Source organism: Apiospora hydei (genome assembly GCF_038363865.1).
Source record: "Apiospora hydei strain CBS 114990 chromosome Unknown utg000002l_segment0_segment0, whole genome shotgun sequence".
Lineage (NCBI taxonomy): Eukaryota > Fungi > Ascomycota > Sordariomycetes > Amphisphaeriales > Apiosporaceae > Apiospora > Apiospora hydei.
In genome coordinates this window covers 2880556-2907038 of record NW_027117361.1, presented here as the reverse complement: position 1 = coordinate 2907038, position 26483 = coordinate 2880556, and the positions used below count along the sequence as shown (strand labels likewise).

Genomic DNA, 26483 nt, shown 5'->3' with positions numbered 1-26483 from the left:
TTGCAAGGGCTGGACGGGTGGGATTAGGAAGATATATACGTTGGGCAGTTGGCTTCTGGATTCGCTGCCTGTACTCGAGGGCTAATTCCCCTCGAGTTTCATTTAGGCCATGGGCATCCTCTACTTCCATCGTCTCGTCTCGTCATTAAGCGGAGTCGGTTTGTTCCACAGTGTCGCGAGATCGGGCGCCCAAACGACACAAACTTGTATGCCTGTTGTGATGTTTGCGAGAAGCAAACGACGGCTGCCGGGGATACCAAGAGGTTGAATGTACGACCATGGTATGAGTACATTGATTTGAGATGTGATATGAGGTAATAGGAAACGAAGGTTGTGCAACATATATTCGTGGGGTTGTGCCTCTCACATTCTGGTTCGGGTCCTTTCTGCATCTCCTGTGTATTCTCACTACTTACTGAGCACAGCGCTCCCTGTCGTTTTCATGTAGGACTTGATACCGATGTGCTCTATGAACCAGCGAAAGGCCCGCCACTATTCGCAAGCACTGATTAATATGCGAGCACCCGACAAGCGAGCCTTGAGCATTGGCGCTCAGCTTGGTGTCGCCTTCGTCGCCAACGACCGGTTCGCCCAGCATCACATCGCCGTGAGCGATGCCCCATTGGCGCTGCATAGAGCGAGCGCGATCCTGCGGCTCACGCCCGACATCCCCACCATGAACGTCTTCTACATTTCGACCCCTTATCTCAATGTCAAAGCAGTTGAAACACCCCAACGAAACCTCACAGTCCTATCTGTACATGAATCTAAAGATGGACATTGGTATTGGTACGCCGTGAAGAATGTGATTCATGCCGGGGACGGAGACCTGACATGGCTGGTGGTATGAAATTCGTGCCTCAGAAGCCCTTCCGTTTGATCAGGAAAGCAATTGTTGCCGTGCTACCCGTGTTGGCTTTCCACGTGACGCTTAGGTGAACACTGGTATTAGTACGGCGTATCATGTCCTTCAGACTCGCTACTGGCCATGTGGTTCTGACTGAGTTCTGCCTGGACCGATCCCAGAGGAATGCCCGGTGGTCTGGGGATGCAGATAGCAGCGGTGATGACTGGCTTTCCCTATGCGTCTCTATCGTGCCAGAAGCCCATTGGACATTCCCCCTTAAGTCCATGCAAGCCCCTGCGATCCTTCTCATGCAGCGAACTCTCATTCGCGAGTCTAGACCCCCAGCCAAGAAGGAATACTGCTGTCCTACAGTGATCCCCAGAGAAGATCGGTGCACTGATACTGGCTGCCTCTTGATGTGAAGGATTTACTGCCTTGGTGGGTGTTATTCAGTCAGCTTACTCGTGGCGGGCGTCGGTCAGCATCTGAGGGGGCTTTAAACGAAGCAAAAGTGCAGGACCGCAGGATTCCAGCCCCGAAGCTGAACCTGAATTAGAGAGCGCCTGAGTCACCGACGGACGTCGGCCTTCTTTTATCGCGCGAGTGGGTGTGCTGCTCTGGTGAGTGCTATCCCGTACCAACGCAGCTCGTCAATCGGAAACGCTTGCTCGGAAGATACCCCAATTCGTCCCGATCATGTCGGAAGTCTGGTTACTGGCCAGGCCAAGGAGCTCTTCAATTGTGATACGCTGGCAAGCCACTCATCATTGAGTCTTCCAGTAGGAGGAGGGCGTTAAGTCCATGTTCTTCTATCTGAAACCGAAACCGAACGGTCAATTGAGTGCTGACATCCATCGTATGTTCTCTAGTCTGTCTCCTCCCTTAGCCTTATTGCGACCTCCGAATCCGAGGATTGGCATGGGAGAGGGTCCGCGGCGGAACCACATAAACGGTGGAAAAACCTCAGAGCGTCGCTTTCGGCATGGAAGGGTTCACGGGACGGAGGCCGGCAGGGGGTCCTGGAAGCGATCTGACAACCAACGATATATATATATCCGTCTTAGCTTACCTGCACGTGGCTTACAGCAGACTCGCAAGGCTGAGGGTGTGGAGGGGTCTTCGGTTACCAACCGTATGATTCTGCTTCTATAAATCTCGATTTCGTGTTGAAGGATTGATGACGGGCTTGGAGCCCGGGATGGGTTTGTCGGGGTCTGAATGGTCTATTTGCCAACTGCATAGGAGTATTTGCTGTTAGCGCTTAGTGTACTTACATGACAGCTGCCCGACTTGGGAACTGGGCGTCGGAGATTACGGTAAGCACAACGGCGGAGCGACCGCAGCCCATGTGATACTCGATCATGCCGTTGCCGAAGATAGTAGCAGGAGGAAGCAATCATGGCATCCTCCCGGCATCGTCGACCAGGTTCGCGGAAGTGCTTAAATATGCCTGTGTTTCCACTGATCGTCGTTCTCATGCACATCATCACATCCACTCATCCACTCACTCACCCATTCCCTGTTTCCTACTTCCCACTTCTTATTATACCATCTTTGACAGATAAATTTACCCACAGTCGCAATGGACGAGTTCATCACTTCCCTCACCGGCAAGCTCTCCACCGGCGCCCGGATCCTGCTGGGCCCGGAAGCCCCCGACTTCAAGGCCGTGATGGCGCGCTGGTCCACCCTCGACGCCAAAGTGCCCTTCGCCATCGTCCAGCCCGCCGAGGAGCGCGACATCCTGGCCACCGTCCAGGCCGCCCTCCAGGCCGGCATCCCGCTCGTCCCGGCCTCGAGCGGCCAGAGCCCCTGGTCGACGACCGTCGGCCAGGAGGGCGTCGTCATCGACCTGAGCAGCTACCAGGGCGACCTCAAGCACTTTGCGCAGAGCGGCCTCCGGGAAAACAACAGCCCTAAGAAGCTTTCCCAGGCCCAGGTCGAGACCGTCGAGTTGCACACACCCTGCAAGACGGATTTGGAGACGTCTTTCGTGGTCGAAAATGTGGATGTTCTGGCTGTGAGTAGACCCCTCTCCTTTCTTTCCTCGCATCTCTCGAGCTATATGGACATCACCGTATTGACCTTCACGCGCAAAATAGCAACCCCAGCTGGTACATTAGAAGAGCGAACCACAAGTTCGTTGCCGCGATGGATTGCGGCAAGAAAGCCCAGGTGGCCACGTGGTCGGGAACGCACGGGAAGGAGGTCTTCGTTTCTTTACACTGATACCACGCGCGAGAATGCGATCAAGCAGCGCTACAAGGCGACAAAGAGGGCCGCCAAACTCAAGGCTCTCAAGGGGCAGTGCGATTCTACTGGTGTCTTCACCAAGCAACATTTGTGATAGGCGGGTGGTTTAATGAGGCGAATGAGGGGCTAGACAGGCCACGGATAGATTGGACGGTTTAAGGGTTAGCTTTAATGGTTTGAATTTGTAATGAGAGCAATAACATTCTATATTGAACTTTGACGAGGTGATAGTCATGTATCTCTGGTTGCCATGGCCCTTTCCCCTAATTGCCACCGCCGCCGGCCGAGGTGCTCCCGACGTAGACGACCTCGACGGCGGCGAAGGCGGCGGTGGCGGAGAAGATCTCGACCTTCTTGGCGTCGGTGAAAAAGGCCAGAGCAAAGGCGAATATGGTGGTGAAGAGTATGATGAGCCCGAGTCGCGTCACCATGTCCTTCACAAAGTACAGTACCAGAATCGCCAGCGTGGGCAGTGTCGACGACAGCGCGGCCACCGTGGCGGACCCGACACGCGAGATGGTTCGAGTGTTATAGGAACGGGCGTGGTTATTGATGGTCTGGCGTCCATTCCTCAGGGTTAGCGCGGTAGAATGGCGGAGAGATGGTTTAGGCTGGTGCTGTTCAGGGAGGCGAAAAAGGGGGGATGGGCGTCAAGTTAGGCAGTTACTGTACTCGTCCAGTTTTCTTCCAATGTCTTTTAACAGGTCCAATTGGACCGAGTGCTTGCCGTCGACCATGCATTCTCGCATGTGCCAGAAATCCAGCCCGTACAGCCGGCGATCCTCCGCGTCGCGATTGTTATCCTCATTCTCAGCCGAGGCGGTGCGGTCCAATCTCCACTGATCGATGAGCTGCTGCTCCAGATCAACCAGCTCTGCTTGTAAGCGAAGTAGGTTCATTATGTTGAGCAACCCAAATTTTCGAAATATCGCATGCTCTGGCGATGTCGACATGAACTCAGCAAGCAAGGAGTAGCCTGTTCGCTCGTGCTCATTTAAGCCTCGAGTAGAAGGAAGAGACGGGTTCAATGGGGATGGTGGCATCGCATCATCCGGGCTCTTGGAAGCCAATGTCGTTTGTTCGTATCGGCAGCCGACTCTGGCTTGTGCTGGGATTGATCCGCAATGCTGACCTGAAGCAAAAAGAGCTGGTACCGTTACGTGCGCAATTGAAATTATTGGTATGGTTCTGCATTTGAATGAACAAGGCTGGCAATATGAAAGCTGTAGATGGGCATGTCCACCAAGTCAGGCTGAACACGGCTGAACGACGTATCTGCATAAATCCTTGTCCAATCCATCGTAGGGGCGCCAGTCTTCCCCGCCCTCCATGACCTGCAGCAACAGCGCGCGAAAAAGAAGAAGTCTTCAACTTGCCCCCTTCACATCTCTTCCGCAAAGCCAACACGCTTCTCGGATGCTTTCACATGATGGATTACTATGGACTCCACAGGTTGGCAGGAATGCTTGGTGAGACCGTTGCAGAAATGCGAGCGCCTGCAACTCAGCTTGCCAGGCTATCCAGATGTTACACCCTGCTGTCGGTGTTATCGGGCAAAGAGCAGTCCAATCCTTGGATTTTTAGACAGCCATATCAATATGCTGCAAGGCTTCGATGGGCTTGCTCAACGAACTGAGATTCTCAGAGACCAGCTTTTAAAACAAGATAAGCATTCGATCAAAGGGATATTTAGTCGCCCATCAATCGAGGAGCTTGGGGCTATCATTGAAAACTTTGAGGCTCAAGTTCGCCTTTACTGGGATGTGATGCAGGGGTAAGTAAGAATTCTTTTTGGGGATTCTATTTTTTGTATAACGTACTTCTAACCGAAACCAGGCAGAGGCTTCAAAGGCTCGAGAAACAAATGCACCAGTTTCAAAAGCAAAACAAGGATAGGTTTCGGAGACTCGAAGAAGCTCGGCAATTTGGTGCCTATCAGACATCACGAACAGTCATAGGCATTCTGGAACAATTACAAAGCTCAGTCACTGCTCTTCAAGCCGAAGTGGGAAGGCACGGGTCCGGGGCTTTAGACCACCCCGCGACTGTTGCTGTCGACTCGGTATCAGTCGATAAGAAGGAGAAAGCCAGTTCCGTTGACGGCCCTGAACCAAAGCGGATCAGTGTATTCACCGGTGAGGGTACTCCCGATCTAGAAATCAAAGCAGCTTTGGACCCAAGATGTGACGATCACTGGATTCGTCGAGACCTGATGAAAGAGTTGGGACTAGTGCCTGAGCCGCTGGCAAACTCCATGGAGACGAAGACTGGCCCGAATGACTCTCGCCTAGTCCCACAGGGGCGTGTCAACATGACCTGGTCGTCACTCGTTGATTCCAAGAGCACTACCACTTTCCTAGTACATGACAACATCGATTTCCAGGTTGTGTTCAGTGGCAATACGTATGTCTCAGAAAGCATGGGCGTTTCTACGATAGCTGCTTTCCCTCATTTCAGGAGCCTAATGGGCCATAGTGAGTCTTTCTTTTCTTCTCTCTCTCCCTCTCTCTTTTCTTTTCCGTGTTCACGTTGGTGCATTAATAATTCGATGTTGAGAAGTCACCAGAAGAGGAGACTCATAACAGCATACAAAAAGCTTACCATACCACAGAAGAGACACAGAACCGTGCCAGGCAGGCGGCCGAGGAAAGTGCGAGTTTGGCCGAGGAACAGCAGAGACGAAACCGCAAGAAGCGCGAAGAGAAAGACAGGGCGCAGAGGGAGATGGCTTCATCTTCTACGTCGCCCGATACTTCGTCGTCGACCGACCTCAGAAACCCACAGCTCCCTGGCCCAGTTCCCTCCCTTTCGCTCACCTTTCCACAACGTCGTGGTGAAGAGACGGATGTCTCAGTGCAACCGTCTGATACTAGCTCGATTCCAACGTTGGGTCATGTTGATAGCACTGTCACTGGCCCGGATGAGGTGCTTCAAGAAGGAACTAAACCCTCGATATCCCAGACGGTGGAAGGGTAAGAGAAGGGGCAGACAATTAACTGTCGATGATGTTTGAAATCTAGGAAAGTGCAGTAACCATTGGCAAAATAGCCTATTTTACATAGTTATCAGATTTGGACTGTAACTGGGAGAGCGATAATTGCATCTACAGTCAGCCACATTGTTGTCATCGAGCTCGAAATATAAATTAGTTAGGCAGCTGAAGTGAGTTTCATTGTATGGTTCTAACGAGCGTCCAAGTGGTACTCGAATAAGATACAACTTCGCCTAGGCCCTAGAAAGCCTGGCATGCCATGCCGTCCTCCGCTTCCCAACCATATCTGAAGCTGGCGCATCCCTGTGTTTTTCGTCGTTCCTGTTGAAAGAGAGAATGTTTGGTTTCGCCTAGATAACTATTTGTTTTCATCCTTCCCCTTTATATTTACATGTTCATCGTGCTGCCACTCAAGAAGCTACTGTACAAGCCGAGAAGTGAAGAATTGTTGCCCGTTGAGAAGAAGAAGAAAAAGAAGAAACAAAAGCAGGTTGCGCTTTTGTGTTTGTGTGCGGGTGTGGGTGTTGTTTTGAAATTTTTTGCTGAGGAAGAAGAGAAGAAGAAGAAAAAGAAAAAAAGAGTGTCGTTGTCGTTGCCGTCATGTTCATCCCCCCCTGCAGTGGGGTGTGAAGCATGATGTTCGTACACCATCGCGAAGAAAGTCTCATGTTGTAAATCCATTGGAGAAGCATATGTGCATTGTTTTGTTTGCTTGAATCTAGCCGCTTTGGTAGCGATGATGGATATAACGATATTGACTCATGTCGTTTGAGGTCGTGATAGTGATCGTGAAGCCCTTCTTGAAGGGGTATAGTAAGGATGTTTGTTTGAGAAGTGAAGAATATGTGTGCGTATATCCTCCAGGGCAATAAGAGAAAAGTAACAAGTCTCCCAGAGAGGGTTTGAAGAAGAGGTAAAAACGGGCCTCTAGGGCAGGCAAGAATCGAAAAACCAGACGTCCGTATATCTGCCTATAGCCTGTGTCCGGCCCCCGGCGGTCCGTGCAATAGTATAGTCGGAGACTACTCTACTTGCGGCTGCTCAGCGGCGGGAAGCTGGCCAAGACGGTGGGCCACTGATCCATCCGGGGCTGCTCCCGAGACTCGGATCTCTGGTGCTTGCTGTGATGGTGATTAGCGTAAAAGGTCTGCCAAGAAGACGCCAAGGCGTGACTTACAAGGGGAAGGGCGTAGCGCGGCGGACAATGGGGTCCCGGACGGAGAGCTCGGTGGGCAGCTGGAAGGAGACTTGGCTGCCAACGCTGCTGACGCTGGAGGAGCTGTCGGTGCGGGAAGAGCGAGGCATCTTGAAGGTGGAAGATGAAGAGTCTTTGTTTTGGAAAAGTTGAAACAAAGAAACAGAAGACGTCTGTTTTGCGTGAAAGTCTGGTCCGTACGGGTGAAGTAGGTGGCAGAGACTTTGCAGCGGTTGCTGGAGTGCGTGGAGGGCAGCAAAAGGAAGAGATGGAAAAAGACACGAAAAAGGAGACTGGGAAGCTTCAGAAAAGGAGAGGTAGAGAGAGTATGAGTTGGGAGCTGGTGCTGAGGAGCAAAAGAAAAGACTCTATCTAAAGCTCAGCGGGCGAGATGGTATTTATGCTTTGGGCTGCGTACATACTCGATCGCCTTTTCTTCGCTGAGACCCGCCAGCCGGTAGCATACACAGCATAGAAACAATGCCCGCAGTTCACCAACCTAGCATTGAAGCCATATGGCGTTGCCGGAAGGCCAAGGGGCTGGATTGCCGTCGCGGTATGCAAGTGGATAGACAGGCGACCGGCATGAACCTAGCGCAGGCACCACCCAAAGCCTCCTAAAGCCTCCCAGAGCCCCCCAGAGCCCTAGGTGCATGGTTCAAACTTTATCGTCGGCGACGGACTGGATGAAACATGGGCCAGGGTCCGGCCGCGGGGATGGTCCCTTCTTCGCCCTCTGCGCAAAGGGCTGTACAGGGCTCAGCCAGCGCCCGGAAAAGACACACACCCACAGCCCGTCATATGCAGTTCAATGCGGCCCCAAAGTCTATCTGGCATCCCGCATGGTTTGATGGCCTCTCCACGCGGCCGTGGGTTTGTTAGGCGATACCGACGGGCTGAATGAATGAATGCCATGGCTGGCTGCGTTCTGCTAATTTGTTTCCTCATTTGTTTTCTGTACACAATGCCTATCGTAATGAAATGGTGCAGGATGGCTGTCCCGATCTCCCGCCCATGACTCGGCCGCCAGGAACAGGCGAGTTCGTCGAGTCCGGCAGCACGCTAAGCCAGCCAAGTTGCAGAGCCCGTCACCCGACTCAACTGGTTCAGACGGCCAACAATCCCAAATACCACGTTACATGTGGGTTGAGACGCCTGTAGGCACATGCAGTGTGGGGGGGAAGGGAGAAAAGAGAGAGAAAATAAGCAGCCCCTCCCCCTCCCCCTGACACTCGAGACTGACACTCCAGCCGGCCGCCACTCCGAAGCATCGGCTGTCGACACTGTCGCACACACAAGACAAGATGGCATGGCAGGTTTTCCAACTGCCTCATCCCCTCATTGGCTTCATCTGAGGCGCAGCCGTCGTCCGGTCTCAAGTACGTCGTAATGCTGCGGGACGTTGATGTCAGCTTGGCGCTATTGTGTCGTCATAACGTTTTCCGTCATCCGTCCCGTCTTTAGTGTTTACGTGACACCTGGGTCATCTGCACATCTCATCCCGCCTCCTCCTGTCTTCACTGTATTGTTCTGATGGAGATTGGGGTCGATGACACTGGATGGTGGTGGTGGCAGGCTTCAATAAACCAGACACAAAACACAAGGGCCAAACTGTGGAGGTCTCGATCAACCCACGACGGGTTGTGCACTAGGTCTATTGCACACTGCGCAGCGCCTTTCTGCCTGTCTCTTGCTGCTGCAACAACACCAACACCAACACCAACAACGTGGAGATTGGACGGGGCGGCGTTAGTTGATTTAGTTCAAACGCCCGACTTGGCCAGAGTTAGATCAGTTAGATCCGTTAGATCACCCTCCCAAGCCAAGCCTGGGCAAATCAGAGGGCACAGGATCTGGCTTCCGGCGACTATTCTGCTCTTATCTGCGCCTGTCTGCTCCTCCCCAGGGTCTCAGGATAAGCCCTACTGCCCGCAGTGCAGATATCAGACTTATTCCCGGGCGACTAGGTAATATGCAAATTGCTAGCTAGTTAGTTAGACCTCAACGGCCGGTTTTCCTAGCACCCGACCGCGCCTATCATGAGACGTTGACAGATTCCCTTAATCTACCGCCTACCGGTTTCATGAGTCGCTTCATCTATCCCAATGCTTCTAGATCCCTCTTGCCCTGAACGTCACGATTCAGGCAGTGGAGACGGGCGTTTAATTTTAGTAGCTCGCTATATGCCGCTGGTAATATAACTATCGTAGTAATAATACCACTACACTACAGCGGATAGAGTATTTTCACCTTGATAGCGCTGCCCACAAATGTGTTCATGAATAAACGAGATGAGTCCACCGGGAGGGTGGTCGGATGCGCAATGTATGAGGATCGTTCTTGGGACCAACAGCATGATGTCAACCCGACGGTTTGTAGTGTCTGGACAGAGTCTCAGAAGAAGTGGATAGTCCAGATGATCGGCGCAAGGAACATCTGCCTTCCTCTGAGCTTACAAATATGACTGTTTCGCTGCTGACTACATGGTAGGTAATATATAAAACGTGTGCGAGTTAATCGCGCCCTCCTTGGCAAACGCAAACTGTTCGGACCACAATTCGAAACGCGAAGACCGGATGCTTTCAAAGGAGCATCCGCCAGTCGCGTGCCAACACGGAGAAGGAGGTAGGGGTAAGGGGCGTGATAACCTCTGGCTTCGGATGTCTCCCAATCCTCCCGAAGAAACGAACACAACCTCTAGAAACGTGCAGTGCAGATGTATTCCGAAAAGTCGTTCCAGGCAATGAGTAGATCAGCTCAAAGACCACCTTCAGGCTCACGGACGTGATTATTGCCAAGAGCCAACCGGCCTTACCATCTATCACGAATGTTCTTGGCGTCGCTGTATGTTTATACTCGTTTGGAGGAGGCACTTGGCGTTCGTCTGACATTCTGCCACCGGTTCATATTGATCGTCCATGTGCGACAGGATAATGCTCTTGGCTGAGATTAATACTAGTGATTACTAGAATCTTCGGCAGTATCGGCAAGGGCCGCGATGCATACCACCTGAGCTTCAATTTCCGATGGTTTTCGATGAATGGAATGATTTACACTTGCTTGATCTTGGAATAGACAAATCTACACGGAAGAGTAGCGCAAAGAGAATTTGCAGGAACAAATGCGGTACCGCGTACTTGAGCCCCTGGAATCTGTTTCTCACCTAACCAGGACCTTTCTCTCAGAATGTGATACAGCAAGAATGTAAAACCACCTTAGACTCTTGTGAGAATGGATTCTCCTATCTATATCGTTGCAAACCTTTGATGGCTGCGATACCAGCGTTACCCCTTACTGTCGGTATCCATCTGACTATACGGCTCTGCCAAAATGTCACCTCCAAGTGTACTTGACGTATCTGATAGCCGATGAAACCCCCTTTCACAAAGCAACGTCCTTCGTCATCCAAAGCTCACTCATGCTCCAGATGGTAGTCGCCTGGCAGCCTGGACGTACATGTCCTTGATGGACCAAAGCCCCATGAGGCTGGCAGCCTTCCAAGGATTGACTGGGTTTACAAGACCCCATTCGAAATGTCGAATCAGCTAAACGATTGTTTGTATCCAAGGTCAGTAACATTATTGGCTAACCAAAAAAAATACTCCAAGACATATGGGGATGGGGGCGGTGCAAGTTGCAAACTTACCTCGAAAACCGTCTTGTGGATCTCGATCAAAGCCACCGGCTTGCCCAGGCACGTGTACTTGCCATGCCCGAACATGAGATCGTTAGTCCGCCTCATGGCCCGCAGCCGATCCGCATCCGGCTGCTCGCTCTCGAGCCAGCGCTCGGGCCGGAACAGGTCCGCGTCCGCGCCGTACAGCTTCCGGTCCCGGTGCATGGCGGTCCAGCTCGGGATCACGCTGACGCCGACCGGGAGAAAGACCTCCTGGCCGTCGATCACGACGGTGTCCCCGCCCGCCTGCACATCGCGCGCGAAGGGGTCGGTCAGCGGCGGGAAGATGCGGATCCCCTCGCGCACGACGGCCTGCAGGTACGGCAGCGCCTTGGTCTGCGCGTAGGTGATGACTTCGCCCGACTCCGCGCTCGGCGCCTTGCCGGCCCGCACGGCGGCGTCGATCTCGTCCTGCAGGGCCCGGTACACCCGCGGGTGCGCCATCAGGTACAGCATGGTCCCGCGCAGCGATCCCGCCGTGGTGTCGGAGCCCGCGACGATCTGCAGCAGGGACTCTGTCTTGAGCTCGTCCCCGAACAGTCCGTTGCGCATGAAGGACGCCAGCATGTCGGCTCGCTCCGCCGTCTTGGTGGTACTGGACTCGAGGTTCTTGCGGAACGCCTTCTCCCGCGCCCCGACCATGTCCGAGCTCGTCGCCAGCATCTTGTCGAACCCCGTCGCCTTCTCGGCGTCGGGCTCCACCGACGGGCCGAGGAACGGGACGCGGTTGGTCCAGCTCAAGCCCAGGGCCATCAGCTTGTTGATGCGGCGGAGCCCGGCCTCCGTGGAGCGAACTGGCAACGTGCAGGGTGAGCATCTACTTACTTCAAGGAGACTAATAACAACAACGGGGGCTAAAAGGGTACAGAAAAGCATTTTGCTTACCGAATTCATGCGGGTCAGCGTCCACGTCGAGCAGACCAAAGGACTTGCCGAAGCCCACAAGGCCGATGACGTCCAGGGTCAGGAACTGGAGCTTGTTGGCGAGGTCGAAGGCGCCGTTTTTGCGGTTGTCGGCATAGGAGCCAACTAGTTGGACGAGTTTAGCGACGCACGTGTCGACATCGCGCTCAAGCTCGAGGTTTTCTCGTCCAGAATACTAAAAGAGGGCGAAAGTTCAGCCACATAAACAGTGGATGTCCAAGAAGGGCGGGGAAACAAAAGGGGGAAAGGGATTGCTCACGCCTGGTGCCATCATCTTCCTCCTGGCATCGTGCTGCTCAACGTCGATCATGGTAAAGCAGTTATCGCGGCGCCAGTCGAACCGGGCCGCGTTGTAGAACCATTTGGATCGCTTGTAACCTGGCTTCACATTGACTGATTCCCAGAACTCGGCTGAGGACGTCAAGACAGTGTTTGGCCCAACCCGAGCGATAGGTCCTGGAGTCGATCTTTCAGTCAGTATAGATATCTTGGCAGAACGCAACTGTGCGATGGAAACGTCCCGTGCAACCTACCGTATGTCTCGCTCACGGATGCATACCACTCACAGCATCTCTCGCTCAGGAAGGCTCGAATGTGAGGGATGTCTGAAAGTCCTGTCCATTGCGGGCCCGGGATGTGCCTCAGCTTTAGATAAATATTCAGTCTGGAGGCCAGATAGGCCAGCGATGCCACGGCTGCCAGGATGAGCCATGTCTCCCGGCTCGTGGAAAGTAGGTCAATAAACATTGCGTTGCAATTTTGCTACTGCAGGACTTCTTGATGTTTTCTAAGCTCAACACAAAATGCATGCGTATTAGCGAAATCTGGGTTGCTATGATTGTCTTTATAGATAGTCTATTTTCTAGCGATACGGCCGATACGGCCGCGTTGCAACATGATAAAAGTTCCTGGCGAATCGCTTCAAGATCCCCCTCACCCCCTCCATCCAGAAGCGACCCTCTGATACTGTTTATCTGCACTGGAACAAAAGAATATGGGGAAACAGACCCCGAAAATGCACCTTGGAAGCACGACGCCAGGAGATCTTAGCCCTATTCGTTGAACCGATGTCTCGGCCAAGATGGACTTTCTCGTGGACACGTCGACGTGCGTAACCAGCTATCGTCATAGTGATGTGAGACAAGCATGAGGAGAGATGCATACAAGGAAAAGGAGAGAAATGGCTCTTGGGTGGATTTTGTTCATGGTTTTCGCGATGGCAGTTATATAAGAACATTGGTAAATATTGCAGCTATATTTAAAGGGGATTGATAATATCTCAGCTGAGTAAGTTTGTAGTAAAAGGGCAGTGTATGGACATGATTCTCTCATTCTCACTCTCCCGATAGACCCCGAGAAAACCCCGAGGGCGGAACCAATTGCTGGGCCAAGGCATAGCAGAGAGGGTGACAAAACATGAGGTTGTGTTGCCGTCTGTTGCAGCTTGCAAATTGGTGGCCATCGAAGTTCCCCTCATCGTTCCGTCTTGGCGGCCCCCTCCCTCGCAGTGTAATACCCTGTGCAAAAGCAAAACCCCTGACGGGACTCAAAAGCAGACACGAACCCGCTTCAGCCCTGCCGCCCCCACACAAGAATGCGCAGATCGGGACGGCATATTCCCTTTAGCAAGGATATCGAGATCAGCTAATGAACGCCTCTTATCTGTTGGTTTGTTGGTAGATGTGAGCACCCCGGGGCGGGAAGCGGTGTGCCATCTGGCCACATCGAACGTGGCATTGGGGGCCCAATGTAACGTGATCGGGGCAGATGGTTGTATTCTATTTTGTTTCCCCCTTGTTCGCATTGGTTGTATAATATGAGACCATCACTCCCATGCGTATTGGGGACTTTTGCTAGTCTATGTAAATTTGGTGGAACCGCGGAAAGGATCTGTAGATGTGATATCAACCATCACATCGCGTCCCTTGTTAGCTTGGAAGACCCCATCGAGTGGATGGATGTTGGTCAGCTTCACGGGAATCGTACGTCGGGCAAGTCTTATCGGTAAAGGAAGGTTGCCTTGGACGTCAACTTTCAGCCAGCATCGGTTGTTATATGAAAAGCAAACAAGTGTGGATCAAATATCATATTCTAGTAATAAGCAAAACAGACTCTGCTGGGCCATATCCATACATCCAAAATGGTGACCTATACCTGTTGTAGTCTACTGACATTGGCAGCAATGAGTTCCCGTCACGGGTAATGGTTGCACTAATATTTAGCAACACGACTTGTTGGTTCTGCGGTCGAGAAACCCTTCCTTTTTCTTTTTCTTTTCTTTTCCTTTTGTTTTCTTTTTTCCAACTTTGGCTTGCCGCCAAGGCAGCCTACCGCCAGGCGAAATCGATAATCGCGAGTGACCATGCATCCACCGTCTACGCTGTCCGCATGTATTATCCATCATTGTTGCCGTGACATCATCTGAGCTCATTCTCATCTGTTACGTGGAGAATTTGCATCGTCATGTGTCGAGGCTTTGCTATATATACGAGACTTGTTAATGCTACTGTGTGTTCGCCGTATTTATATGTCAGCAGGTTGCCTTATAGGATTCTGAGATCATCCCCTATTCGGCAGCAAGTTTCGTTGTCACGCGTCTTACTGGCTAGCGAGCTGACTCTTGGTATCGACCCGATACAAAGCGTTGTGTCATCTGTGCCATATACTGCGCCTTCCCTCGAGGAGAAGCGGCCTATTGTACGACTATATAAGTTGCACAACCTGAGCAGTAAGGGCTTTGAACAAAGAGTTACTCCTCATCCAAAAGTTAGCATCTGTCTACCTTGCTTCTAAATTTTTGTAGAATATCCTCCGATCGCACATCATGGCGAGCCAACCCTACCTCGACCCCCTGAACCAGGCCTTCGCCGACATGACGGCAACGATGCCTGGGCTGGAAACACTCCCCCTCGAAGAGTTGCGTGAGTCACTGGAGAAATTGAACGAGCACGAGAAGCTGCCGGGGGTTAACAGGAACATGGTCAAGACCCCAGTGGCGAACGGAATAGACACGTGGATCTACACCCCGACAGGGGCCAAGGGCCCGCTTCCATACATCTTCTACGTCCACGGAGGTGGCTTCATGGTAGGAAAGTACGTTAGGCTACATGCCTTCTTCCCCTTCTGTATTTATTTCGGATCGACCATACTAACGCGCTTTCATCCTTTGTTTAGCATCAACTTCTACGACAGCATTGTGACTGATCTCGTTCTGCGCACTGGATATGCTGTCGTCTTCCCTGAGTACACGCTGTCGCCCGAGGTGACTTGGCCTACGCAACAGGAGCAATGCTTCACGGTCTTGGAGTGGATGGTTCACTGTGGGACCTGCCATAACCTCATTCCTGACAAGTTTGCTATCGTGGGGGACAGCGCCGGAGGTAAGTCATAACCAAATTTCCTCTGTTATTGTTATTTGCACCCCTACTCTACCTTCTATCTGCCTTCTCCGCCAACTTCTGATCGCCGGCTTACCCTCTATAACAGGCCTCCTCATCTTCAACATGAACGTCATGGCGCATCAAAAGGCCCTGACCATCCCCTACAACATCCTCCTCGGCCCCGTCGCCAGCATGGACTACCGCAGCCAGCCCACGCCCAGCCGCTACGAGTTCTGGAACGGCCCGTTCCTGACGACGGCGGGGATGGAGCGGTTCGTCGACACGTACGCCCCCGACGGGACGGTCGACCGCACCTCGGAGCTCGCCAGCCCGTCCGCCCACCTGTCCGACGAGGTGGCGGCCAAGTTCGCCCCGACCCTCATCGTGACCAGCTCGGCCGACGTCCTGCGCGACGAGGGCGAGGCCCTGGGCGAGCGGCTCCAGCGCGCCGGCCGCGACGTCGCCGTCTTCCGGGCCCACGGCCAGGTGCACGTCGCGGTCGCGATCGACATGATCAGGACCGGACCGACGCCGAAGATGATCATGACGCTGATCACGGCCGCGCTGAAGGAGAGGCTGGGTCGATAGAAAGAAGATGGGAAAGGTCGGATGCACCTTGTGTGTGTAGCGTGTCGGCAAGTATATGGTACAAGCAGCTTTAGTCTGTGAAGCAAGTGTATATTCTCAATTATCCCAACCTTGACTAGGCCGTGCTAGATGCTGGTGCACTCGCCGTGACCCTGGGTGTCATTCTCGCATGTCAAATGTGCGTGAAATTCATAATGATGGTAGGGGAGTATAGCCAAGTTAGACTGTTGGGAAAGAGATAGCGTCCAAGAGAGCGAAAAGGCATGGTTTGATAGTGATGCTTGTGTGCCGGTTATATTCGCAAGTAAAGCCCAGAGATGAAATTGAAGTGGTCAAAAAGGTGTCGATCCCAGTGGTATTGAGGAGAACCGTCTACGCCTTGGGTTGAGCAGGCAGTCAACGTCAGGGGGGAGGTCGGTGGAGATTAAATAGAGAACGAATCTGCATCGCAAAATGTAAGAGACCTCACCAGTCGCAAGGGCGACCAAAGTGCCCGAACCGGTCTTGCAGTACATGAAAATCCAAGACTAGAACCATGCGACCAGTTGGGGCGTGGGCGGTTTGGGACTCCTTCCGCGGGCATGGTATCTTCAGTACCGCTCGACTCAGGAGCGAACAGGAGTCGCCATCATCTATATCATAAATCGTCGATCGAAAAGTCACTGGGATGGCATCGGGTTCTGTGTGTGGTCGTGGATGCCTCTTCGTCCATCTGAGATGTCTGGTTAAGAGCGTCCTGTCCACCTCAGGGATGTCACCTTCGACAAACCGTTTCCCACCCGACGACATACCAATATCTCGATTAAAGTGGGCAAGACGCAAGGAGCAAGCAAGCCTGTCGAAGGCCTCATTGATGTTGGACCAGAAAGCCTTGACATGAGCGTGGACACGAGCGACACTATACTTCCCATCGGGTCCGAGAATAACAAGGCCCTCTGACTGTCGGACGAGAGCCGGGCCTTGCCCCGCCTGCGTGCCGAGACAAGTACACTTGTGCAATGCTACATCGGCGGCGATGCCAGCAGCTCGGACCGGGCTTCCGGCCATATCCAGCGGCTACAGCGAATGAGCAAGATGACCTCCGTTGGCTTCGTGCTCACCTCAACTCTCGGGAGACCTTGGCCAGCGCAGAAGGTCGATAAACACAGCGACTTCTCACGGGCGTGGCCTCTCCACCTCGTAGGATGTGTCGCAAGCACCGCAGCGGCCAGTCTTATTGATGATGCGAGCCGCCCTGGACGCACGGCGTCGGAGCTCGGCTCATGCCTCGCCCGAGATTCCGGAGGGATCCAAATATGCAGCCATCTCCGTGCTACGCTAACGGAAGAGGAGAGCGGGGAGGATGATTATCAAGAGGCTGGTATTGACTTCGTTGCTATGTGAACAGAAAGGGTTGATCCATATGCTCCTGAGGGACAACCACCTGCAATGTTGAGCCTTTCCGCGGCTGTCAACAGTACACCGCTTATTTAGCGTTCATGGTTACAGCACCTACTCAGAAGAGGTATCATATCGAGCGGCTGCACTTTGCTAGCGTTGATGCAGCCAAGAAAGATTGAGCGGTTGTTGTACAGTTTCTGTCGATAGTTCCAGTCGCCTCAAGCCTCAAGCTCAAAAGGATGTGACTTACAATTGCGAATGCCATCGTTCAGGCATGGGAAGGGGACGAGGCAGATGTCCACTTCCAGCCAGTCTTGATTGGCAGAATCTGATTGGCAAGTGCCAGGGATGATCGATCATTTACAGTTCTCGTAGATGCAGGCGCACATACACTTTGACAACCCAACCTTTTCGATAATTGTGACATGTCACGACGACAAGACGAAGGATATTGGGTGCCATTGGACGTTCTTGAGATCACCATCACATGACGGCAGGTCGGTCGTCGCAGATGGCGCCACAGCCACAGCACAGTGGACGAGCTAATCTGCTAGCCGCGCTGCTCCCAGAGATCGGGCCCGAGAACAGTGCACCTGGCGGTCAACCTACGTGGCTGGCCCACGATGGATGATTGATGATTGCACCATTGCTACCAAACCACGTCGTTGGGTGTCTATCTGTCCATGGTCAATACGAGCTTTCTGTTTGTCGCCGTGTTCCAACTTTTCCATCCACAGCGCAAACCTGCCAGCTTGTCACAGCGATCCGAGCACTGCCAGCCTGTTTGCCTGTTGTTTGCCTGGCGGCGGCGTCATGCGGGCGACGAAATCGGAAACAGGCTTGCGTGGCAGCCAGGGGTAGGCCTGAGGCTGGAGCCTCTCAGGACGCTTTGCCAAGGCCGGGCTAAGGGCGTTGGGGCGATGACCGCCTGCGGTGCCAGAAAGTGCCAGAACGGATGGCCACAGAGGCCTTAGTTCGCTGAGCCCGATTGGGTTTTGGGGGGGCCGACCCCCATCAGACCCACCGACGCCGGCATTTTATAGCCGGCGAGACCGTATTCCATTCGATGGCGAAGCTGAGCCACAGCCCCCCAACGGAGGCTGAGGGCCTGCAGCTGGTGACTTCACCTAGACGTGGCCTCATGTTAAAAGGGCATCACTCTTCGTACTTTCATCGTCCAAAGTCCATCCTTCCAAGACTTGCAAGCGTTTCCACATTTCCTCACCTTCATACAAACAACCCTTTCATTCATCACCATCCACCATGAGCTACTACGGTGACAACAACCAAGGCGGCGGCTATGGCCAGCAGGGCTACGGCCAACAGGGTGGCTACGGCCAACAGGGTGGTTACCCCCAACAAGGTGGTTACCAGGGCGGCGGAGAAGCTTCATCATTCTACAACAACCCCGCATCTCAACACCAGCAAGGCGGCTACGGCGGCCCGCCCGGGTCTGGAGGTCCCGGAGGTGAGGGCGGCGAAGGCGAGCGAGGTCTCATGGGCGGTATGGCCGGCGCTGCCGCTGGCGGCTTCGGCGCCAACAAGATGGGCGGTGGCAAGGTCGCCACCGTCGCCGGCGCCCTGATCGGCGCCTTCGCCGGCCACAAGGGCCAGGACGCCATCGGCGACTGGAAGGAGGAGCGCCACGAGAGGAAGGATGAGGAGAAGCGCCGCGAGGAGGAAGAGCGGAGACGTCGCGAGGAGCGTCGGAGCCGCTCGCGTTCGCGTTCGCGATCGCGATCCCGATCGGGCAGCCGCCACCGACACCACCACCACCACAGCCGCTCGCGCTCGCGATCGGGCAGCCGCCACGGATCGTCGCACGGCGAGTCCACGGTGACGGTGCAGTCGGGCGACACCCTCCGCATGCTCGGCGACCGCTACGGCTGCTCGTGGGAGGAGCTGGCCCGACACAACAACATCTCCAACCCGGATATGATCTACCCCGGCCAGAACCTCCGCATCCCCCGCCGTTAAAGGCGTTAATTATCAGGTAGCTCGAGGGTCGAAACCACTCGGAGCCGGAATGTGGGATATTATCAGCGGCACTAGTGCTGTTCCTGGGAGAAACTAGCAAATCAAATCAATTCAAATACAGAAGTAGCGAATCGTCAAATCGAGTTGTTCAGCGTTGTCATCAAAATTTGTCTAAATTTCATCTATGACTTGTGCTTCACCTTTTATGACTGTGCAGCTTGTTGGGTGATGGCAGGTTGGCGATTTGGTAATGGAATAATCAACTGGTCTGAGCATTACGTTTGGCGATACGTCATTCGAGTCAGCAAGGTGACACCTAAAGTTTAGTAGGCTTGGTTCTGGGCATCGCTGAACATGGGCAACGAAGGCTCGAAATATTTGAGGCAACCGGCAACAAGCAACAAGCAACGCCAATTGACCTGTTGGGTCACATATCTTCTGTTTTGGGTTTTTTTTTCAATGTTCGTAAGGCAAGACATTCTCATCCGCATGACGTATCCAGGGTCTTGATGAACCGAATCCGGGTAGATCTGCCTGTGATTGGCGAATCTACTAGGCCGACCAGCTGGGTCTTTGCGACAGGGTTAGTTGGACCCTGCTTCTGCCCTGGGGGTTCAGCCTTCAGGGTTCACTGGACCCTGGGATTTCGGGATGGAATTTCATTGCGGTCTCAATCGCAATTGACTTTGCCATGTAAGCAATCACCCCTCTTACCCTCCTAGTTACTATCAATCGTATACCAAATTATTTCCGATTACAATGCGTATTGAACGAAGACAGCGTGAGTATATTCTGATCCAGGCATAATTATGACATCACTCCTTCCAACAGAGCGATGGCACGCAAAACCAAAGGCACAGTGCAGCACTGCCACCACATTGTTGGGTCTCGGCCCAGGCCAGACGTTCTAGACTTCCAAGTTGTCTTGCTATCCAGATACCCTAGGTCTTAGGAAACTACGATTGCTTCACCACCCAAGACAAATCTACGTCATTCCCTAACGGTACTTTTGTAATGCTATGCCGTTTGAGCCTCAAATCGACGTCATTAGCTTCGGTCAGGAAGAATGGGTCACGATGAGCAGTCTGCCTAGGCACCAAGGCCGGTGAGGGCTGGATCATGCCATGGCTTGTTTGCCGTCCTCTCAATAGATCCTCCGAAAACTGTCGATACTGTCAATATTTGGCCGATCCATTACTCAACAAGAACTGATTGGGTGATAAGGTAACCTTCGGTGAGAAAATGTATGGCCGCCATGAAGTCGGCTGGCGAGTGAATGTGTCGTGAATCAGGCCATCTTGACGACATGCCACCAGGTAATGTAAGCATTTTCATGAGGGTACCGCCGCTGGAATACGAGACTACTAGATTGTATAGGTCCCGGTGTCGGCAAGAACGTGGGGGATCGACGCTCAGAGACGTGCTAGAAGGCATCAGAATAGGCAGATTCTGAGGATAATGCCGGCCAAGATGCCGAAGGATGCTCTGGACCAGATCTTCGGCGATCAAAAGTAAGCAACTGTGAGAAACATTAACGAAATCAAGGAATCGTTAGGAAGTCGGTGACATCACAGCCGCTGAATTTGTGTCGATTGGCGAGCTGAGATGAGGCGTTCAGGAAGAGGGACCTTGCAGGAAGGAGTATGTGACTTTGACCACGAGGGCTTCACGGGGGGTGCAGGGCAGGTCAGACAGCATATAATAACCCGGACGATACCAACTCGTCTTCTTGGTCCGATCTACGTGGACTTTAATTTCCCTAGTCATCGAGACTACAGTCAATCATCTATCCTGTAACCTGTCTAATCAGGTGCTGCATCAACTATACTGCTCTTTTTGTGATCCGAGCCTATACTCACAACCATTTACTTATCTCCGCACTGCACCAAGTAATACCTACCTCTTAGCCTAACGTGCCCCTGAACGGACCCTTGCAGCGCACCAACCAGCGTCCACCCCGCCCTGTTGGTCCACTAATACAGCCCGCCTAAGCAGCTCTGATGGCGGCCCAAGACACTAGAAACGGCCAGATTGGGTCTACCGACCAGGCCACTACTGCTGCTGCTGCTGCCACTATCACATGCACCAACACCTGCTGTACTTGTGCCGCTGTCTGTTATCTTGACAAGTAAGACTTTTATCAATTTCCATGTCGGACATGCAGAAGTCGGCCAAAATCCCATCCTCTCACCCAATGGAAATCTTGGTGCTCATTATCCAATTGATTCATACTCAACCCGATCACTTCGACTGGACTTTCCAGTGCAAGAGGAACTTCGGGGAGAGAAAGGACATGAAAAATCCCAAGAACTTACCATATAATTAATACATCAATTTTTTCTGCCATTAGCCGTAGTGAGCTGGAGCAGCCAAGCACCCCCAGGAGCGGCCCGAAGTCAAAGTTGTCCACGATCACACCTACAGCCTCCAGCGCTACTTGAACCCGCAGAGCAGCAGCAGCAGCAACAGCCTCCACGACCACAACCTGCGCCCCTCGCTGGGGTTCCGCGCGCAGATGACCGAGCTGCAGTCCCGCGAGCGCATGGCGACAGTCATCGTCGCATTGGTCGAGAAGCTCCCGAAATCGAAGGCTTGACAGACAACGAATCGGTCAGAGACGGTGGAAGTAATGATGTATTTCGGCGAGGGGGCAGCACCGTCGTGTATCACTGCCAGTCTATTTTACCCTTTTCCCACACACGTCAAAGTTCTACGTTGGCCTTCGGGGGAGAGACAACCAACTGATGATGACTTTACTACACAGAGCCACCACAACCTATCAGTCAATAAACAACGTATATCCCCATCTCACATAGACGGCTATATCAAAGCATATGTGGTTGTAATCCCTTATGTTTTAAAGTATGTCAGTACTGGCCCAACTGAACAGGATAAAGGGGCAATATCGGTGTCCTGTACAATACAAGCATTTTTTTCGCCGCCTCTTGGCTGTAGTTATGCAACAATCACATTTAATATATTGTCACAGTACCCTGGAGCACTAACTTTCTTACATGAGCAGACTCAGGTTCCTTCTAATTACGAGAGTCAAGAAATCGTATAATGGTTGACCAAAATACATGGTAATTGGTGAATATCAAAGATGTGTCTTACACTACACCTCAAACGGCTCTCCCTGCCGGCTGCATTCCTTCTAAACTGCATCGATCTCTCCGAACTCCAGGTATGAGGAGCTCAAGAGAAAGTGAACCATCTCTCAGACTCTTCTTCCATCTAGGGAGTGATAGCATACGACACCATACCCCCGCTCTGCTTGACCAAGACATAGCAAGGACCGTGCTTCAGCTCCGTCAGGTCCACCCCGTTGGCTTGAATGGCCTTGTGCATCGGGCACACGAGAGCGTTCGTCGCAGTGTCGATCAGAAGGTTGGCGGACGCGCACGACGGCTCCTTGGCGCAGGCCTCGGCGCATTCGGCCAGCGTCTGGGGATCGGTGCCCGCGGCGGTCTTCCCGAGGGTGTTGCCGTGGCTGAGCGCGCACACGCCGCACATGATGCGGAAGTCCTCGGCGTTGGACGTGATGATCTTGCCGTCGTCGGCGGGGCAGTCGGCCGCCGTCGCGTTGCCGGCGCCGCCGCTTGTCAAATCATCGCAGCCGCCCTTGCAGCTCGAGCAGGCGCCGGCACAGCCCAGGGAATGGGCGCTGGCGAAGGCCGTCGCGGCAATGCCGGGCTGGTGGACGTTGTTGGTCAGGTAGCAGTTCAGGGTCCGCCCCTCGTAGTCGACGCTGTGGCAGGCGGGCATGGCGGCGCAGGCGGCCATGCAGGCGGAAAAGGTCTTGTGGCGCTCCTTGCGGAGGACGGTGGTGCCGTGGCGCTTGTCGCAGGTCATTTGGAAGTTCTTTAAGGATAATAAACATGGTTAGATAGAGCTTTTGGGAATGGCAAGAAAGGGTAAAAGGGGTAATGTCATACCTCGCCAGTTGGGCTAACAAACAGCTGACCGTGGGCATAGGGGCACTCTGTCGAACACATCTTGGCATCGGACGCGAGAGGGGCCGTCGTTGGGGGGTCAGTGACGAAAGCATGGTGAATCTGGGCGATGTGCGTCGTCGAGAACTGGTTGTAGCCATATAGCTTGCAGTTGGTCTGGCCCCAGGTGGCGTAGGTGGCACTGTAGGTTGAACATGTGTGTCAGTGAAATAATTTGGACAACAAGCGAGGAAGCTATCCAGCATGACCGATCACTCACCTCTTGCACTTCTTATCAGCGGCACATTTCTCAATACAGTCGGCATGGCTCGTGGCCGCCACGGCGTCAATGGCCACGGCTCCTGAGGTATCAGTACAGCACTGGAGGTAGTACCAAGTTCCATCAGCCGCCTCGAAGATTTTGCCGTCATCTATTCGTCGGGCAGGGCCCAAGGGTTAGCACCATTGTAGGATTGCGTGGGGAATAGCATTGGACAAAGGGGACTGACTCTGAGGGCAAATCAGGTCCGTGTTGATGTTGATGATGGCGGGATTGGTGTTGGCAACCATCGGCCGCGGGCTGGGGCATGTTTGGGGGATCCAAGAGTGGACGCCGACTTGGGCGACGAGCGGTCCAGTGGCCGTCTTGAGATAGCAGTTGTTGTTGGACGCAATGAAGTCCATGGCGACACACTGGGGATCCTGAGAGCATGTGTCGGCGCATTGCTGCAGAGATGACACAGCCAAGCTCCTCAAAGCACCAGCCTGGGCCATGTTATGGTCGCACTTCAGCTGGTAGGTGATGCCATTGCTTATAAATGTCAGTTCATGTCTCGTGATGGGAAAAGCCCCGGCGGTATTGGGGGATACGATATCTACTTACGGAGTGGTGTAGGTCTTGCCATCGTCCGCTGGGCAATTGGCAGCCATAGCCCCAGACCCGGATCCAGACCCAGTCCCAGGAGCAGTTCCAGTGTTGCCACCAAGTGGCTGCTGGGCTGGAGGGTTACTGGGAGGCGCCGGCCCAACATAACGCCAGGTCCATTGAGCAGCGTGCGGCCTCCCGGTCACGTCATTGGTCTTCAGCAAGCATTCGTTCGTGGCCGAGTTGAAGGTGCTGTGGACACAAGCAGTGTCGTTTGCGCAGTTCTCGGCGCAGACCAAGGCATCAGAGCATGGGACTGTCTTGAACGGAGCCCCTTTGACGGTCTGTCCGCATTGCAGTTCGTACTGTTTGTTGCCCCTGTGGCGTTGAAGACGTCAGCAGCTTCCCGAGTTGGTGTTTCCCGTGGAATAAGGAGAAGACACGACTAACTTGACAACCAAGTCACCATTGTTGGCGGGACATGTGACGGAGGACTGGGCGACGACGGCGGTGATGACACAGCAGCCGACCGCCAACCACTTCAGAAAGTGGACTGGTGCAGAATCCTTCATACTGTAGAGAGTGGTGTGTAGTTCTGATTACTGAGGGATTGTGATAAAGGGCTTAGTTGGGGAGTCTCTTCTCACCAACCAAGATGTGACGACGATGTCCTTTCTTATAGACCTCTCGCTGCCCTCTTACGACTTTACAGTTACTATGACATCAGGGACCAAAGTAGATCCGCGGGTAGACCGAGTCAAAACGGCCCGTAGCGAGCTTCAATATTGAAACCTTGTGTAGATCGATCAAAAATAGATGTGGAAAGAGAGCTGAAAAAACCAAGGCCAAGCATGTGTCGATGCGCGACTATCAACTCTGTGGCCTCGCCCTCTGGCGATCCTTTTTACTCTTTCTCCACTCCACGCGTCTTGCTTTTCTCATGCCTTCCTACAGACATGATGAACACTCTAATCAATGTAATCGGTGTACCTCAATGCACTCGGTGTAACTACCTTCGGGTTGTGGAACATTTAGACGCGCGCCCCCGGCCGTGTCGTACATCTATTCCTTCTCGATCCCCCGAGCCGTGAGTCAAACCTTACGGTGCATGCTTGCTTTCTCACCCAATGGCTCAATAGTCGATGGAATGTGTCTGGGATTGGCCGACTCCGCTCATGACCCTGAAGCGCTGAGGTCGGTCTTCGCGTTATAAACCCATCCTTCCCCGTAGCCGTAGGGGATGTGCTCGAGCTGGAACAGGCCTGCCAACATTTTACTCTGTCAGACCAAAGCAGACTTCCAAGCGACTGTGAATCACAGTATTCTCATCAGCATATCATCTTGCCTTCAGTGGTCCTTCCTTTACTTACCCAACCGCTTCTGCTCCTACTACCTAACCCGAACTTTCACCATGAGAGTCTCTTCCTCCGGTTTGGTCATGCTGGGCCTGCTGTCTGGCCAATCTCTAGCTGGCCTTTACTTCTCCATCCCCCTCGGAGGCTTTAACACCAAGCCTCTCCCACTCCATTCCGGTCCATTCAACACGATCCCTCTCAACTTTGGGGGAGGAGGCGGCGGCGGCGGCGGTGGTAGTGGTAGTGGTAGTGGCACCGGAACTGTCGCCCAATGCCCTGCCGCTCTCGCACCTCCTCCTTGTGCTGCTGCTCAACCACCGCCTCCTTGCGGTACAGCTCAGCCACCTCCCCCATGCCCGACACCCGGTTGCCCGAAGCATCCCACCTACGATCAGAGGGTCAAGGACGACCTCTACTGCAGCGCCTCAGGAGAAGAACCACTCTACGACCTTAACGGTAACTTTGTCATGTGCAACTAAGCAGGGTACGGCGATCAGGTGGCTCCAATCCAAGGGGGATAGAGAGGGGGAGTGCAGGGCAGGGCGGTGCTTGGAGATTTAGTCAGGATTAGTAGGACGTCAGCTGGTAGCAGTTGGAGGAATAACTGGTCGGATCGTCGGATCAGATTGAGCAATACAATATACCGAGTTTGAAAACCAATGACTACCGCGTTTTCGGCATGAACACAAGTGCCTGTATTACGTGCAGGCGTCCCTTTCCCGGAGCTTCCTTTTTCCCTGGAGTTCTGCCGCGTGGCGTTGCGGCCGACTCAGATCTTGTTCCGCGTCAGCACGCCCGTTTAAGAAGAAACTCTTCTTCCAGTAGTGTGTCTGCGGTCGAGATGTGAGTCCCGGGCACCTAATTCGCGGAGTTCAACATCAGTGCCTATATTTGGCGTAAGTCCCTATTTTCCGTGTCTTAGATCCATTTGCATACTAGCGATGCCGGCTGATGCATGCGTGCATATTTCCCCGACGCCTCACCGCGCCGACCCGTGCCGCGCTGCCTGCATGTCGAGCCTATCTTGCATTTGCATATGCGCGATCCAGATCGGGTTGATGTCGTCGTCGACGCGGGAAGACAGACCGCCTAGTGATTATCCCTTCCATCTACGCGGTA

At 53.3% G+C, this 26483-nt stretch overlaps 12 protein-coding genes across 12 annotated transcripts; 7 read left to right on the top strand and 5 right to left on the bottom strand.

Moving 5' to 3' along the window:
• Positions 1-514: 514 nt before the first annotated feature.
• Positions 515-1269, top strand: PG997_000925 (uncharacterized protein; the record flags this gene model as incomplete). Its single annotated transcript, XM_066805240.1, has 2 exons — positions 515-844; positions 1027-1269. 2 exons carry the CDS (start codon positions 515-517, stop codon positions 1267-1269), a joined length of 573 nt encoding a protein of 190 aa, XP_066675013.1.
• Positions 1270-2429: 1160 nt separating this feature from the next.
• PG997_000924 (uncharacterized protein) lies at positions 2430-3194 on the top strand (the record flags this gene model as incomplete). The annotated part of the gene is made up of 1 exon (XM_066805239.1): positions 2430-3194. One exon carries the CDS (start codon positions 2430-2432, stop codon positions 3192-3194), a length of 765 nt encoding a protein of 254 aa, XP_066675012.1.
• Positions 3195-3363: 169 nt separating this feature from the next.
• PG997_000923 (uncharacterized protein) lies at positions 3364-3999 on the bottom strand (the record flags this gene model as incomplete). The annotated part of the gene is made up of 2 exons (XM_066805238.1): positions 3364-3657; positions 3817-3999. The coding sequence occupies 2 exons, from the start codon at positions 3997-3999 to the stop codon at positions 3364-3366; spliced, it is 477 nt and encodes a 158-aa protein (XP_066675011.1).
• A 699-nt stretch (positions 4000-4698) lies between these two features.
• Positions 4699-6076, top strand: PG997_000922 (uncharacterized protein; the record flags this gene model as incomplete). The annotated part of the gene is made up of 4 exons (XM_066805237.1): positions 4699-4874; positions 4937-5503; positions 5558-5574; positions 5712-6076. The coding sequence occupies 4 exons, from the start codon at positions 4699-4701 to the stop codon at positions 6074-6076; spliced, it is 1125 nt and encodes a 374-aa protein (XP_066675010.1).
• A 1043-nt stretch (positions 6077-7119) lies between these two features.
• Positions 7120-7397, bottom strand: PG997_000921 (uncharacterized protein; the record flags this gene model as incomplete). Its single annotated transcript, XM_066805236.1, has 2 exons — positions 7120-7213; positions 7270-7397. The coding sequence occupies 2 exons, from the start codon at positions 7395-7397 to the stop codon at positions 7120-7122; spliced, it is 222 nt and encodes a 73-aa protein (XP_066675009.1).
• A 3306-nt stretch (positions 7398-10703) lies between these two features.
• Positions 10704-12634, bottom strand: PG997_000920 (uncharacterized protein; the record flags this gene model as incomplete). The annotated part of the gene is made up of 5 exons (XM_066805235.1): positions 10704-10832; positions 10934-11757; positions 11849-12062; positions 12147-12343; positions 12421-12634. 5 exons carry the CDS (start codon positions 12632-12634, stop codon positions 10704-10706), a joined length of 1578 nt encoding a protein of 525 aa, XP_066675008.1.
• A 2077-nt stretch (positions 12635-14711) lies between these two features.
• Positions 14712-15855, top strand: PG997_000919 (esterase lipase; the record flags this gene model as incomplete). Its single annotated transcript, XM_066805234.1, has 3 exons — positions 14712-14980; positions 15062-15267; positions 15374-15855. The coding sequence occupies 3 exons, from the start codon at positions 14712-14714 to the stop codon at positions 15853-15855; spliced, it is 957 nt and encodes a 318-aa protein (XP_066675007.1).
• A 659-nt stretch (positions 15856-16514) lies between these two features.
• On the bottom strand, positions 16515-17500 carry PG997_000918 (uncharacterized protein; the record flags this gene model as incomplete). The annotated part of the gene is made up of 5 exons (XM_066805233.1): positions 16515-16567; positions 16647-16911; positions 16956-17089; positions 17351-17432; positions 17486-17500. 5 exons carry the CDS (start codon positions 17498-17500, stop codon positions 16515-16517), a joined length of 549 nt encoding a protein of 182 aa, XP_066675006.1.
• A 998-nt stretch (positions 17501-18498) lies between these two features.
• On the top strand, positions 18499-19212 carry PG997_000917 (uncharacterized protein; the record flags this gene model as incomplete). The annotated part of the gene is made up of 1 exon (XM_066805232.1): positions 18499-19212. One exon carries the CDS (start codon positions 18499-18501, stop codon positions 19210-19212), a length of 714 nt encoding a protein of 237 aa, XP_066675005.1.
• A 2000-nt stretch (positions 19213-21212) lies between these two features.
• Positions 21213-21808, top strand: PG997_000916 (uncharacterized protein; the record flags this gene model as incomplete). The annotated part of the gene is made up of 2 exons (XM_066805231.1): positions 21213-21323; positions 21596-21808. 2 exons carry the CDS (start codon positions 21213-21215, stop codon positions 21806-21808), a joined length of 324 nt encoding a protein of 107 aa, XP_066675004.1.
• A 638-nt stretch (positions 21809-22446) lies between these two features.
• Positions 22447-24581, bottom strand: PG997_000915 (uncharacterized protein; the record flags this gene model as incomplete). The annotated part of the gene is made up of 6 exons (XM_066805230.1): positions 22447-23073; positions 23148-23346; positions 23425-23575; positions 23654-23955; positions 24028-24387; positions 24460-24581. The coding sequence occupies 6 exons, from the start codon at positions 24579-24581 to the stop codon at positions 22447-22449; spliced, it is 1761 nt and encodes a 586-aa protein (XP_066675003.1).
• Positions 24582-25420: 839 nt separating this feature from the next.
• Positions 25421-25843, top strand: PG997_000914 (uncharacterized protein; the record flags this gene model as incomplete). Its single annotated transcript, XM_066805229.1, has 1 exon — positions 25421-25843. The coding sequence occupies one exon, from the start codon at positions 25421-25423 to the stop codon at positions 25841-25843; it is 423 nt and encodes a 140-aa protein (XP_066675002.1).
• Positions 25844-26483: the final 640 nt, after the last annotated feature.